Source organism: Equus asinus, chromosome 17, assembly GCF_041296235.1.
Source record: "Equus asinus isolate D_3611 breed Donkey chromosome 17, EquAss-T2T_v2, whole genome shotgun sequence".
Classification (NCBI taxonomy): Eukaryota; Metazoa; Chordata; class Mammalia; order Perissodactyla; family Equidae; genus Equus; species Equus asinus.
Window position 1 is genome coordinate 38,539,941 of NC_091806.1, and position 15,128 is coordinate 38,555,068.

Consider the following 15,128-nt stretch of genomic DNA (forward strand, 5'->3'; position numbering starts at 1 on the left):
CCACCACCACCCACAGGAGGAGGCCTAACTCCTCACATGGCCGGTAAGCCCCTCAGGGATCTGGCCCTGCCCACGTCTCCACCTTCATTTCTGCTACTCCCTAATCACATCCTATCATCAGTCAGCTACGAAGCTTTTATCACCACCTTCCCCCACCCTGTACACATGCTGGTTTCTGTGCCCTTGCTCATGCTGTTTGCTTCCTGCTCTAGAATACTGTTTCTTCTCTTGACTTCTTGGTGAACTCCTATTCATCCTTCAAAACCCTGGCCAGATGTTGCCTCTTCTGGGAAGGCTTTGCTAATCCTCTCAGACAGACCCTCCTTCCCACATCCCTGCCCCACTTTATATACAGCCAGCTTTCCCCTCCCTGGTCACTTTTTCTCACAGTTGTTCCTCACGCTCATGAGGAGCAACTTGAGGACAGAAACTGTTCCTACGTCATCTCCTCAGCACCAAAGCCAAGCGGAGGGCCTGCTATGGGAGAGGGATCCCCAAAACTGTTTACTAAACAGAAGAAATCTCCAGGATTAGAGACTGGATCTGCCAAGGCCCCCGGCTTCCTCAGGATGACCTGTTCTGGAGCCATGGTTACCCACGGCCTCGTGCCCTTCTCTCTGGCTCTGTTCTCACCTGCAGAGGGCGCAATCTTGGAGACTCATAACCTCGTACTATTCCTAACTGATAACTTTCTCAGGCCCACACATATGCCAGTCAAACCGCACAAAAACAAGAAGAGCCTCTTAGTGTCTTAGGGCGGCCATCACAGAGTGCACAGACCTGCTGGCTGACAACAGAAATGCACTCTCTCATCGTCTGGGGACCAGGAGTCTTCGCAGGGCAGCGTGCCCTCTGAAGGCCCCAGGGGAGGGACCCCCCCGCCCCCCACTTTCCCAGCATCTGGTGACTCCAGGCGATCCTTGGCTTGGGGCTGTATCTCTGCCTCCTCTTCACGTGGCCTCTCCTGCTCCTGCCTGTGTCTCTCTCGCAAGGACACTTGTCTCTGAATTTAGGATCCATCCAGATAATCGAGGATGATCTCGTTTTGAGCTCCTCAACTCTATGACGTCTGCAAAGCCCCTTTTCCAAATAAGGTCGCATCCACCGTTTCCAGGGGTTAGAACCTGACATATCTTTTGTCACTCAACCCACGACAAATAGTAATCGCTAACATTTACGGGGTACTTACTACCTGCCAGGCACCAGGCTAAGGACTTTGCATGTCTTAGCTAATTTAATCCTCACAACTCCCCCTTGTCTCTCCAGCCTGGAAAGGCCCCCACCCTCCCTCTGTCTCTGGCTTCTATTGTCGGAAGAGACAGAGCAGATAACTAATACTTCATGAGCACTGAACTCTCCCGGCTCCCTGGTGAGGTTAATCTCATTCTTAATCCCATTTTACAGATTAAGAAATTCAAGTCCAGTTTTAAAAAATAAAAACCAAGTTTTGGGGCCTGGCCCCGTGGCTGGGTGGTTAAGGTGCCATGTGCTCCGTTTTGGCGGCCCAGGTTCACAGGTTCGGATCCCAGGCGCGGACCTGCTCCACTCGTCAGCCATGCTATGGTGGCGTCCCACATACAAAGTGGAGGAAGATTGGCACAGATGTTAGTTAGCTCAGGGCTAATCTTCCTCAAGCAGAAAAAGAGGAAGATTGCCAATGGATGTTAGCTCAGGGCGAATCTTCCTCACCACAAAAATAAAATAAAAATCAAGTTTAAAAAGGTAAGAAAGAGATGAACAAATGGAAGTTTAGAAAGAGACTGAGGGGGAAGCCAAGATTTCAAGTTGCTCCAATCTGACCCTCTGTCTTTCATCACTAAAAGTAAGGGTGGTTTTCATCCCTCTCATGTTCAAACGATTGCCATGTGCAGACTCTGTTCTCAGTGCTTTAGGTGAAATGTTTAATCCCCATAGCAACCTGACAAGTTGGGCACTATTATTAGCCCCATTAGCCCCAGATGAGGAAAGCCAGTCACCAAGCAGCTAAGTGACTTTTGCAAGATCTCTAGTGGGGATGAAGGAGCTGAGATCTTTCCCAGGCTGACCAGCTCTGGTACCTATGAGTCTTTGCAAGAATGTGGAATCGGAGCCAAGGGCTCAGTGCTCACCTGCTCTAGGACAGTCTGGCACCACTTTTCTCAAAGGCATCCTTCTGCTGTTGGCCATGAGGAAGCTCCCCACTCTTTCCCTGCCTTTCCAGAACCTCGGGAGACACGCTCTCCTTATGGGTAAAGTCCACGATCCATTAACACCTTTCTCTGTGTTTTCTAAATCCATCCCCACCATCATCATTCTCATCCCCATTTTACAGATGGCGGAAGGTCCCTTCGCTCCCGAGCAGTGGACGCAGGATTGAATCCAGGTCTCTCCATATCTCTGGCTGGGCTCTCTCTGCCGCCTAAACCCTGCGTCGGGAAAAGCTCCCTGTTACAGTAGAAATCAAATAAATGTAGAAGGAATGAAGGAGTTGGAAAACCACCACACCAATGGGCAAATACTTGCTGAGGGTAAATATTTGCCAAGGGGCAGGGTAGTTACATAGTCCCAAAGTATCTGCCGGTAAGATACTTACTATTTGCAAAGAGAACCATAGTAACTTCCCAGTGGAGAAACCTGGCGGAGCTCTCTTACCCAAGGGATCAAGTTATACCAGCAATCAGAGGACAAGCCCCTAGGATGAGCCTCCTGATAGAATGCACGAGAAGGACACAACATCACTTCTGGGGTATTCTTGCCCATTATGGGCTGAATTGTGACCCCACTCCATTCATAAATTGAAGCTCTAACCCCCATCACCTCAGAATGTGACTGTATTCAGAGACGGGGCCTTTAAGAGAAGATTAAATTAAAATGAGGCCAGTAGGGTGGACCCTGACTCCATCTGACCAGTGTCCTTCTAAGAAGAGGAAATTTGGACCTGCAAAGAGACACCAGGGATATAGGTGCACAGAGGGGAGAGTGTGTGACTCTGCCAGCCAAGGAGAGTGGCCTCAGGAGACGCATACCCAGCAACACCCTGACCTTGGACTTCCAACCTCCAGAACTATGAGCAAATAGATTCCCGTTGTTTAAGGCACCCAGTCTGTAGCATTTTATTATGGCGGCCCCAGCGAAGGAACACAGTGCCAAAAATGCGTAACTTGGCTCTAGTCGGGAGGAAATGCCAGACAAACCCAAATAAGGGCCATTCTGCAAACTGGCCAGTAGTCCTCAAAAATGTTAAGGGTGTGAAAGACAAAAGACAGACAGAGGGACTGTCCCGGATAGGAGGAGGCTGAAGAAAGATGGATTGGATCCCGGACTAGGAAAAAGTACTTGGATTAGATCCTGGACTAGTAAAAAACACTTTCTCCATTGCTATAAAAGTCATCCTTAGGGGCCGGCCCCGTGGCGTAGTGGTTAAGTTCCTGTACTCCGCTTTGGTGGCCCAGGGGTCACGGGTTCAGATCCTGGGCGCGAACATACATACTGCTCATCAAGCCATGCTGAGGCCGCATCCCACGCAGAGGAACTAGAAGGACTTACAGCTAGGATATACAACTATGTACTGGGGCTTTGGGGAGGAAAAAAATTCATCCTTACGACAATTGGTGAATTGAATAAGGTATGTAGACAATCGTGTGATACTAATGTTAATTTCCTGACTTTGATCATTTTACAGTGGCTACTTGTTTTTTGGTGAATACACACTGTCATGTTCAGGGTAGAGGGGGAACCACTCATGTCTGCATCCAGCTCTCAGATGGTATGGAAGAAACTGCATGCAGTGTACACACAGAGAGTGGAAGAAAGAGCTAAAACAAGTGAGAAAAGATGTTAACGGTGTTAATAAACAAAATTCAACGGAGTAAATGTTTAAGATCTCATTGGCTTTATTCAACAATTCATAAATAGCCAGCATCCAGTCTAGCAGACAGGAAGGAGCTCCGAGGAGCTGGAGAGAAGGAAAGACCGTTATAGGCAGAAGGAGCGGGAGCAAGAAGTTACACGAGGCAAAAAGCGAGTTGGTTGTCGCAAAGCTACTTTCCCTCAGTGGCTGGCAGGGGTCTGTCAGGCAGGTCACCCAACCAGTGCCAATCGGGCAAATCCTGATGGGCTGGGTTAAGATTCCATCGCTGGGAGAGCTGAAACCATAGCTAAGTCGAGTCTCCATTTGGTGATGTGGGGCTTAGCATAAGCAACTCCATTTTGGGCCTGTTGTCCTGTTTTTAACAACATATAATATTTGAGGAACCTGGGTGGAGGATATATGGAAATTCTTTTCAATAAGTCAGAAATTATTTCAAAATATAAAGTTCAGGGGCTGGCCTGGGGCATAGTGGTTAAGTTTGCACACTTCGCTTTGGCGGCCCAGAGTTCACGGGTTCCGATCCCAGGTGTGGACCTACTCACCACTCATGAAGCCATGCTGTGGTGGCGTCCCACATACAAAATTATGGAAGACTAGCACAGATGTTAGCTTGGGGACAATCTTCCTCAAGCCAAAAGAGGAAGATTGGCAACAGATATTAGCTCAGGGCCAATCTTCCTCACCAAAAAAAAAAAAGTTTAAAACCTCCATTGTCCCTCAGGAAAAATTCACCTCCCCAGCCCCTTCCGCCCTCCAGTTGCAGCTCCTCCCCATCCTAGCCCAGCTCTTCCCTCTCCAGCAACCCTGGCCAGCTTGAGTCCGCTGTTTCCAGCCCTCTCTATGCCCTTACCCCCACCCTCAACTCCCTCTGCCTCAACACAATATCCCCCCGCACCACCCCTGCACCCATGGGCTCCTCAGGTGCCCTTTCCTCCAGAAACACTTCCATGACCTCTCCCCACCCCCCACCACTGGTGGGATCTGTGCCTCACCCTGCCCCCTCCAGGACCACCCCACAAGCTTCACCGAGCTCAGCTCTAGTCACAGTGCAAGTTAATCCTCTCCAAGCGGGAAACCCTTACCCTACATAATTTCTCACACCCACTGTTTGTCTCTTTCAGCCTTCTGTCCCCGCTTGTGAGGTAACATTATCACCCCCCATTCACAGATGGGACACTGAGGGTCAGAAGAGTGATGGGGCTGGGGCACAGCGAGAAAGTGGTAAGGACGGGTTTGGAACCAGACTCCTCATTACTGAGCCGCGTGCCCTCCTTGCTGCTGCCGGTTAGACTAACCGGGGATCCCCAGCCCTTGCTGAGCTGGAGGCTGCCGGCCAGCGTTGATACGCTGTTACTAACGAGAGTCCACTTCCCTAGCTTTACCTAACGTCCTTCTTCTGTTCCAGGATCCCATCCAGGAGGCCACGCTGCACGTACTTGTGCATCTTGTTATTTGTTATTAGTAATAGCCAAAGTCCTGTTAATTGCCTTAATCCCCAGGAGAGATCTCTGCAGCCTGCTGGTCTCTTTCCTCCCCCGTGACCCTCATCCTGCTGCAGGCTCTTGGGGCCGGGGCAGTGTCCCTGCGGGCCCCCAAAGCCCCGCCTGAGGAGTGGGGTGGAACCCGGCCTGCTGCCCACCGCCGCTGTCCCTGCAGCTCAGCGCAGGCGGGAGGCCTGGAGAGCCTGCCTGGGCAGGGAGCGGGTGCAAAGGGGCTTGGGAGACAGGGCGGTGGGCCTGAGACCTCCAGGCCCCCCTCCTGGCCATGATCCAGTCCCACAACCCACCTGTGGTCTCCCCCGTCCTAGGAAGCTTCCTCCGCCCCAGGCAGCATCACTCAGCTGAGCCGGCATCCACCGCCAGCTGTGAGGCAGGAAGCCAGGGTGCAGGAGGCAGCTTTCCCAGCAGCCTCACAGGGCCCCTGGCTGGGAGGGCGCCTTCCCCGGCCTTCAGGGCAGGAATTTCACCAGAGTCCCTGGGGGCCAGACAGGTGCTCCCCCAGGTGGGCCCCCTTCGCCCTTTGACATTCCCACTTGCCACCTCCCGCATATAAGGCCTGAGCCCTCACCTAGCGGTGGGAGGTGGGGACTATTGTGGGGTCTGTGGGTGTATCTTATGGCAGGAACCTCTGCCATGGTTTGGGGTCTCTCCGTGGCCCTGCTGCTGGTGGCCACTCTGGGGCTGGGGCAGCAGCCACGCCTCGAGCCTGGCCTCCTAGGCCTGCGGCACACCTACGACTGTGGGATGAAGGGCCTGCAGCTGCTGGTGTTCCCCCCGCCAGGCTGGACTGTCCGCTTCAAGGTGGTGGGTGAGTGCTGGCTGGATCCTGGGCCCCACCTCCCAGGGCTGCAGAGGGGTGCTGGGAGCCCACCCCTGCAGCAGGAGCAAGAAGAGCAAGGGCCCCGTCCTGCCTGCGGGTGGCTGCCCCCATCCCCTCACATTAGGGAGGGGGAGGGGACAAGGCCAACCTCAATTTCCCCGGCCACCCAGGGCAGCTTCTCCCACGTCATGAACAGAGACACTTGTCCATCTTGCTGAGGGGCAGGTCCTGTATTCTTAGGGCCCAGGCTCTGCATTGGTAACCACGCCCAGCTGGTGCCCAGACTGCTGGTTCACAAACCACGCTGGATGGCAGGGCCCTAGTGGACAAAAGGGCGGAGGGTTTGATGTGGGGATTTAAATCTGATACTTCTAAGCTGTGTGATCTTGAACAGCTGACCTGACCTCTCTGAACCCCCATTTCCTTACATAAGATGAGAAAGATGAGAAATATGACCCCCAACCTAGCCATGTGGACTGAACAGGAGTGTAGGGGGTGTGCCTGCACCCAGAGGGGGCCCTGGCTGTTCTGGGCTGACCTCGCAGGTGTCCCCAGGTGACTGCCACAGCCAGTTAACCCGGCAAACAGGCTCAGCGCTTTCTACAAAATTCCGGGTTCGAATCCTTGTCCTGTCCCTCCTTGTGCGCGCCTGAGGAAGCTCACCTCTGAGCCTCAGCTGCCTCATCCACAGAGTGTGATAACTCACCTTGAACTGAAGTGAAAGAGCTCAGCGACGGAGACCCTCCTCGTCATTTCTACACCAGACTTTTGTTCCTGTTTGCTGCTGTGTGCTGTCAGCAGGGAACCATAGCTAGAAAGATCCTAAAAGCAGCTAAAGCCGTTTCCTCACTGATGTGAAAACTAAGACCAGAGAGGGGAAGGGACTTGCCCAAGATCACACAGCAAGCTAGTAGCAAAGCTAAGGCTGGAACCAGAGTCCTCTGCTCCTGAGGGGGAGTCTTCTCAGCAGACCCCAGCAGCCTCTGCCTTCACCATTCCTCACCCCTGACCTCTCTCCTCCATCCCTCTCTCCCCTCCCCCAACCCAGATGAATTTGGGAACACATTTGAGGTGAACAACTGCTCCATCTGCTACCACTGGGTCACGGCCAAGCCCAAGGGGCCCGTGGTCTTCTCTGCTGATTACAAAGGCTGCCACGTGCTAGAGAAGGTAGGGACCACTCACAGCTCTGGGGGTGAGCCCCGCAGCTGCGAGCCAGCTCAGTCTACCAGTGTCGGGCTGTGGGGGGCCCCTCGTGGACCAGGATGCACCGGAGCTCAAGGCCACTCAGTGAGGTGGTAGGTGAGGGGGGCTACCTCCTGGGCACTTCCTGGGACCCACCCGCAAATCCAGCTACCTCCCTGCTGAACACCCCTCTGGCTCTCCCTGCCCCCTCTTCTGCCTGGATGCTGGGCCGCCCCACCCAGCTGCTCTCCCATCACCCTCTCACCTGTAGGACGGGCGATCCCAGCTGAGGGTGCTCATTGAAGCTGTGCTGCCCGAGGGGCGTGTTGATGTAGCTCGAGATGTCACTCTGATCTGTCCCAAACCTGACCACACCTGGCCTCTGGACTCCTACCTGGTGCCACCCACTGCACCCTCTACCCCTCATACTCGTCCCCTCCGCCCCACCCCAGAGCACAGCTTCGTCCATCCAACCCCTGCTTTGCCATCCCTCGGACCTGGCCCCACCCACCCTACCCTGGCTCAACCCCAGTGGGGCACCTTGGGACCCTGGGAAGTTGACAAGCCGGCTTCCATAGGTACGTGGGGCTTCTCTGTATCTGCACACTCTGTGTCTGGGGTAACGGGTGGCCTCCAGCCCTCGCCTGGGCTCTGAGAGGACACCTCCCTCCATTTCCTTGGAAGTCGCCTGTCCACCTGGCTCCTTCTCACATCCTCACCTGTCTTGTCACCAACCCTAGGTACCCATCTGGCCCAGGAGCAGTGCCAGGTAGCCTCTGGGCGCATACCCTGCAGAGTGAGTGGCAGTTCAAGGGAAGCCTGTCAGCAGGCTGGCTGCTGCTATGACAATACCAGAGAGGTTCCCTGTTACTATGGCAACACAGGTACATGGTGCCACACCGTGTGTGGTCCCGGTCCTCTGAATCCCGGAGCCATAGGAAGGCTTCCTCCCCCACCCACCCCCATCGCTCAAACTCTGCTTCCCACTCTCTTCTGTGGAGAGCCTGGTCCCAGCATGCACTGCAAAAGCAACCTGCAGATGGGGCGGCCACATGTCCCAGCTTGCTTGATAAGGATCAACCCAGCGAACTATTAAGAGATCCACCTTTGCGTGTACCACCCCCCCCACCTTTAGATCTAGAACATCCCAGTTTGCATGATGAATTGAATGGGATCCTAGAGTAGAGTTCAACCGTGTGCTCCATGCATGGGAATCTGGGCCGGCAGAGGGTTTGCCCCAGCTAATGCTGGCACAGGTGCAGAGTAAGAGAATCGGGTCTCTGGACTCCCAGACCCATGCTTAAATACTAATAGTCCCCCAGCCCACCCCGCCCCCTTGTCTGTGCTGGATGGCCACTAAACCCTAAGGCCCTGACCAGCCTCTTTGTCCCAGCGACTGTCCAGTGCTTCAGAAACGGCCACTTCATCCTGGTGGTGTCCCAGGAGACAGCCTCGGCACACAGCTTCACGCTGGCCAACGTCCGCCTGGCCTACGCCCCCACCGGCTGCTCCCCGACCCAGGAGATGGGGTCCTTCGCGCTCTTCCAATTCCCCCTCACCCACTGTGGCACCACAGTCCAGGTAGGAGCAGCGGCCGGGGCCGGGGCCCAGGACCACCCCTGGGAGGGCCTCACCCAGCTGTCTCCTCCCACAGGTGGTTGGCAACCGGCTCATCTATGAGAACCAGCTGGTGTCTGACATGGATGTCCGAAGGGGGCCGCAGGGTTCCATCACGAGGGACGGCACCTTCCGGTGAGGGGAGGCCTTCCTCAGACAGGCAGGGCTGTGGGCTCGGGTGTGAAAGGAGAACAGGTGAGCTCAGGGCAGGCTTTGGAGCCATCTGGGTGTCTGGCCAAACTTGAGTGGCAGCTGTGTGACCTTGGAAGTGCTCCTTACCTCTTCCCAGCCTGCTCTACTTGGCGGGGGGCATGCCCCTTGGTCAGGGCTGATGTGAGCATTGACTGGGGGTTCTGCCCCACCTTGGCAGGGAGAAGCCATAGCATGCCCGAGAGGGCCAGAGTCCTCGCTAGCAGGTGCCTCTATTTCTCCAAGAACTAAGTTCAGCAATGAAGCCTCAAGAACTAAGCTAAAAGCGGCCCCTTCCAGGCCCTGGGGGGAGGCTGAGGTTTTCACTGTGGTAGCCTCCTGATCTCGGAGCTTATGAAGCCGCAGATGAGGCAGAAGATACCTGGGGCTGAAGCTCTGAGGGAGGAGCCGAGGGAGAACCCCTCATTGAAAGGGGCCCCGGGACCTGCTGAGTCAGGTGGCACAATCACCTCCAGTGCCCAGGATGCCAGTGGGGGTGCCCCGGAGGGAATCTGTGCTTGCCACTCCTGCCTTTGAACTCCAGGGCCAGGTACCTAACCTCAGCCCCTTTGCCGCATCCGATGGAACTAATATAGTAATCGTGGGTTGTAGAAATTCTGTGCTTAGATGCCCAGGTGCGTTTCTCCCCACCCGACCTGCCATGAGAGCTGGGGAGGGCGCTGGCGTCAGGCTTCAAATGTCTTTTTCTTTAAAATGCTGTACCTGCTGGCCAGGGGGGTGGGGGACAAATCTGTCATGCTTTAGAGCCTTGGGTTTAAGGCCTATGGGAACTAGCCAGGACTCAGCACAGCCCCAGGGGTTCCAGGGAAGGAAGGTGGGAGAGGACACAGCTGCGGCCCATCCGGAAGGAGCAGGAGGGCTGCTCCGACCAGAGGCCTTCGGACGAGGTCAGAGCACTTACACCTGTTGGCACCTGGGTTGCGCCAGGCCCCAGTCTCTGTCTACAGGACGTCTTCCCCAAGGGCACCGAGCCCGGGCTCGAACCCAGGGCTCTGTCTCGAGTGGGGGTAAAGCTAGATCACTTAGGAGCCGAGGTGAAGGTGGCTGGAGCAGGGTGGGGTCAGCCACTCTTGCCAAACACCTCCGGGGCCCAGGCATGACACTGAGGCTAGCGAGGGACGACAGACCCAGTGTCCCACGGCTACGGCTGCAAGGACAGTGACGACACTGAGGCACTACCTTGTGACCTCACTCGGTCCTTACCACAGCCCTTGGAGGGACGGGGGCATCTATCACCATTTTTTGCAAAACTGAGGCTCAGGTTAAACCACTTGCTTGTGGTCCCACAGCCAGGAAATACTAAGAAGATTCAAACCCGGGTCTGCCCTCCAGGCTCTGCGGTCAGGCTCCAAGGGATGGCCTCAAATGCCAGAAAGGGGTGGGCGTGTCAGCCCCATGTGGTCCCCTGACATCTCCATCCTGCTGTACCCCTGCTCTAGAAGTGGGCCTGGCACGGCAGGCTCGAGCTGTCCCAGGAAGACGAGGTGGGCAGAGGATAGGGGCAGGGGTGCGTGTCACCCTAGCGATTGCTCAGGCGGCGTCCATCTGTCCTGCTGGACTGCACCACGTCTGTTGCATCCGCATAGCTGGTACCCGGTTTATTAAGGAAACAGGATGTGCTGATTCTGTCTTCTCTCCCATCCTCTCGCACTTGGACTTCAGGCTTCACATGCACTGTATCTTCAATGCCAGCGACTTCCTGCCCCTCCAGGCATCCATCTTCCCTCCCCCATCACCAGCTGCTGTGGCCCAGTCCGGCCCCCTGCGGCTCGAGCTGCGGATCGCCAAGGGTACGCTGTCCCTATGCTTTCTCTTCCTGCCCCTGCTTCCCAGGTGCACAGCCCACCCAGGCTCACGAGCCCCTCTCCCTGTAGATGTGACGTATGGCTCCTACTACGGGGAGGGGGACTACCCCATCGTGAGGCTGCTCCGTGAGCCCGTCCCCGTGGAGGTCCGGCTCCTCCAGAGGACAGACCCCAGTCTGGTCCTGGTGCTGCACCAGTGCTGGGCCACCCCCAGCGCCAACCCGTTCCAGCAGCCTCAGTGGCCCATCCTGTGGGACGGGTGAGTGGCAGTGGGTGCTCCAGCTGCCCCAAGGGCTCCCTCCGCCCGCCTCCTCTCCCCGCAGTGGGCGGCCTCCTTGACTTCACTCCTTCCAGGTGTCCTTTCGATGGTGACAGCTACAGGACCCGACTGGTAGCCTTGGATGGGGCAGAGCTGCCCTTCCCGTCTCACTACCAACGCTTCACCGTTGCCACCTTCGTCCTCCTGGACTCTGGCTCTCAGAGGGCCCTCAGGGGACCGGTAAGAAGCGCCACGTGCCTCAGGTCTGCTCCCCATCTGTTAAGGGGATAGGCTGGTCACCGAATCTTCCAGAACCCTGTAAGCTCATGCAAAGATCCCCAGACGGGGTTTGGTTTTACCAAGTGCCCTGGAGGGCGGGGAGCCCAGGTCCTGGCCTCAGGTCAGCCCAGAGGTGACCTGAAAACAATTCAAGAGGGAGGAAGGAAATGCCGGGTGTGGACACCATCAACCCTAAATCTGAGCATTGGTCACAGTGTTCTCCAGTGGCTTCGCTTCCAACTCTAGAAATGATGTACTCAATGTAATTCTGCTTTGAATTTTTATAACCCAGCAACTTCTCCAGAAAGTAAATGTAGATAAACTTAGGGTACATTTAGGTTTTCCACATAATATACAAATGGCTGCACAGGCAATGTACTACTGTATAATTTTTATTCTACTGAATAATATCTTTCACATTAATATATACAAGTGTCTGTATATTTTAAATAGCTGCATATTAGGACATCAGACGAGATAGATCTCACTGGTTAGCACCTGCCAGGGTGGCTTAATTCTCACCTCAGCTGTGAGCCTCTTCCTGAGCCGAGAGACCCTAACCTGCCAGATGAAGGGGCGTCTGCTGGTGGCCCAGGTCAGGTCAGGCCAACTCCTCCTGCTTCTGCTCCTTGTGGGAGCTGCCCCCGGCCTTGTGTTCCCGGAAGCAGTGGTCACTTGTCCACCCCTCTGCCCCTAGTCACAGATCACTAGGGTCCAGGAAGAGAGGGCAGCATGCAGAGGTCAGTCGGGCAACAAAATAAGCAGCAAGCCCTCCCGGGGGGCACTGCCAGCAGAGGCAGCCCTGCTGGAGCAGGCCGAGGGCTGGGACTCGACCAAGGGCAGCAGTTCCTGCCCCCAAGGTTCTCTCCTGCAGACGTGGGCCATCGGGAAGGAGGAAGGCATGGCTCCAAACTGGGAAGCAACACACAAAGCTCTCTGCCTCATCAGCAGGGGCCGCATCTCGGTCTTGGTGAACATGTCCGATGTCAGCCTGCCTGGCCGGCAGCTGCATGGACTTGGCCTGGGGCCTGGATCCCCCGTCCCTGCCTCAGGGGCTTCTGCCCATGGCACGGAGCCAGCCCTGAGCTGATTCTCTTCCCGCCAGGTTTACTTCTTCTGCAGCGCCTCGGCCTGCGCCCCCTCGGGCCTGGAGACCTGCGCCACTGCATGCAGCTCGAGGACCGCAAGTGAGTCTGGGGCGGGGACTGGGTGGGGGGTGGCGTTCCTTCTTTCATATGTCTGCAGGCCTGTTCCTGGCTTCTGGGCCACGAGGGGCTGGAGGCCAGCCCAAGACGCCCCTCCTCCCCTGGGCAGGACAGCGACGATCCCAGAGTCACCGCAGCGACACTGCCGAGCCCCAGAACATTGTGAGCTCTCCAGGGCCAGTGCGCTTTGAGGGTACTCACGGGCAGGAGCCGACGCTGAGGCCCACAGGTACCCGAGCCTGTGGACGGGCCCTCAGGCCTTGGCCCCACCGCGTGCTGACAAAAAGGGAAGCTCTGGCCGTAGTGAGGGCAGGAGATGGTGTAAGCGCCTTCAGGGGGGAACTAAGCAAAGATAGACGACGTCCTCCTTATCTGCAGAAAGGTAGCTTCAGTTCTGCCTGTGTGATTACAAAGGTCTGGCGTGGAGGAGAGTTGGAGGGGGCCTCTCCCAGCCCTGCGGTCCTTCAAATCCCTTCTCTCCCGCAGGCTCTACCAGGAACTCCAAGCCGAGGCCTCTCCTCTGGATGGTCCTCTTACTGGTGGCCATTGCCCTGGTCCTAGGGGTTGGCATCTTCATAGGCCTGAGGCAGGCCCGGGCCCAGAAGCTCCAGGAAGGCAACAGAGGGTGAATGGGCTCAATAAACCATCGTTTCTAGCCTACCCAAAGCAGGTGTGGAGAAGCCATTTGTCATGACTAGAATAGTCTTTCCTGTCTTAGAAACTGGTTCCTTAGCGTCGGCTCGGCCCTTTCAGAACTGTGGCCTCTGTTCCGGACATTGGCAGAGTCCCACGTCTCGCAGACTAACCTGGGAGACTGCCCCTCAGGAAAGAAAGGCGGCGCTCCAGGCCGAGCAAGCAGGCTGAGCGAAGGGCGAGGACAGTAAAACCACAGCTGAGTCAAGGAGCGGCATTAGCTGTGAATGGGGACGCTGGCAGGGCTAATGGCCTGAGGAGGCTGGTGACCTTCCCACAGACACAGGAGTTCTGGGCACGCTCACGGCAGGCAGCTCGGCAGCCATCATGGATAACGGGAACCCAGAGTTCCAGGGGCCAAAAGATCGGACCCCAACTTGAAGGAGCTCTTCACAGGCCTGCTGGGAGGCCCCAGGCCCCTACTAAGGGATGCTGGGCCACGTTTCTGATCACCAGCCTCCTCTCCCCTCCTTCGGCCCCCCAGGACCAGGCCACGCGGGGAAGGGTTAGCACGGGTTGAAGAGCAGTCTGTTGGCCCTGATGCTGCCTGCTGCCGTGGGCATGGCCACCAGACAGGTCAGTCCCAGCACTGGCTGGGCTGCTGACCTTCGTTTGCCCGTGCGTGACAGGGGCCTCTGTCTCTGACTTGGCAGCAGAAACCCTTCCAGACTTACAGATCTTCTAGGCTGGGAAGGAGTAGCCACTGAGGGGTGGGGGCAGGTAAGCTCCAGCCTCTGGTGGACAGAGAGAAACCCGGTGGGAAGTCAGAACTTGGCTTCAGATGCCTTTCTGGGCTTTGGCAGGGGGTGAGCTGAGAGATCTGGGGCAAAGTGAAGCCCAGTAGCCTTGACCCGAGGCGGGGGCTCCCAGCTCTGCCTTCTCTGTCTTTTCTGTCTCCAGGACGCTGGTCAGCTACAGGGACTCCAGGGCCAGCCTGCTTGAGTTACGTCCCTCTTATAGCTGTGTGACATTGTTACTCAACTTTCCTGAGCCTCAGTTTCTGAATCTGTAAAATGGAAATACCTGTCCCCATAGGGGCGTTAGATAAAGTGAGTGAATAGATCAGAATCCTTAGACTACTACTTAATGGTTAGCCATCATTTACTGGATGCTATTAACCACTAGAATTCCTCTTCCCCCTGCCGCTAACCTAACGCTTACCTAACCTTTTTTTGGTGTGAGGACAAGTTTACAGTCCAATAGGAGGAGGGGCCGAGGGAATTGCTGCCTGAATTCAGGCTCTTCCAGCTGGAGGCCGCAGGACAGAACGCTCAGCAGGCAGACCCAGACGCCTGCTATGGAAGTTCGTGAAGTAACTTCCCTAATCGGGGCCTGTCGTCCCTTCCCTGGCGAGGGATGGCCAGTCCTGTCCAGCTTCCTGGCTTGCACAGGGGCTCTGGTCAGGGTGACGTCAGCAAGGATTCTTAGCTTGGCTGTTGGTTGGAGGCGCCAGGCGGACTCACACTTAGGGGTCACGGTTCTGGTTCCATCCAGCATCATCTCTTTCTTCTTACTACTGCCTCATCCTACGAGCTCATGATAAGCACTTCAAACTACATGGGTAGGTGGTTACATGAAAGGAATCGATGACGTGTTTAAACAAAGCATGAGTCTATGCATACCAAATTGGAATCACATCATGTCATGGACTTATTTTTTAACACAAAGGTACACATCTCGTGTCATTTCCTATCATTTTTAATAGA

The 15,128-nt window shown here is 55.8% G+C and overlaps 1 protein-coding gene across 1 annotated transcript; it reads left to right on the forward strand.

Annotated features, from left to right (window-relative positions):
• The first annotated feature begins 5,255 nt into the window (after positions 1-5,255).
• On the forward strand, positions 5,256-14,482 carry ZP1 (zona pellucida glycoprotein 1). Its single transcript, XM_014861758.3, has 12 exons — positions 5,256-6,157; positions 7,218-7,339; positions 7,626-7,932; positions 8,095-8,238; positions 8,748-8,935; positions 9,009-9,106; positions 10,844-10,971; positions 11,056-11,245; positions 11,341-11,485; positions 12,630-12,711; positions 12,839-12,958; positions 13,216-14,482. The coding sequence occupies exons 1-12, from the start codon at positions 5,965-5,967 to the stop codon at positions 13,356-13,358; spliced, it is 1,860 nt and encodes a 619-aa protein (XP_014717244.2). The 5' UTR covers positions 5,256-5,964; the 3' UTR covers positions 13,359-14,482.
• Positions 14,483-15,128: the final 646 nt, after the last annotated feature.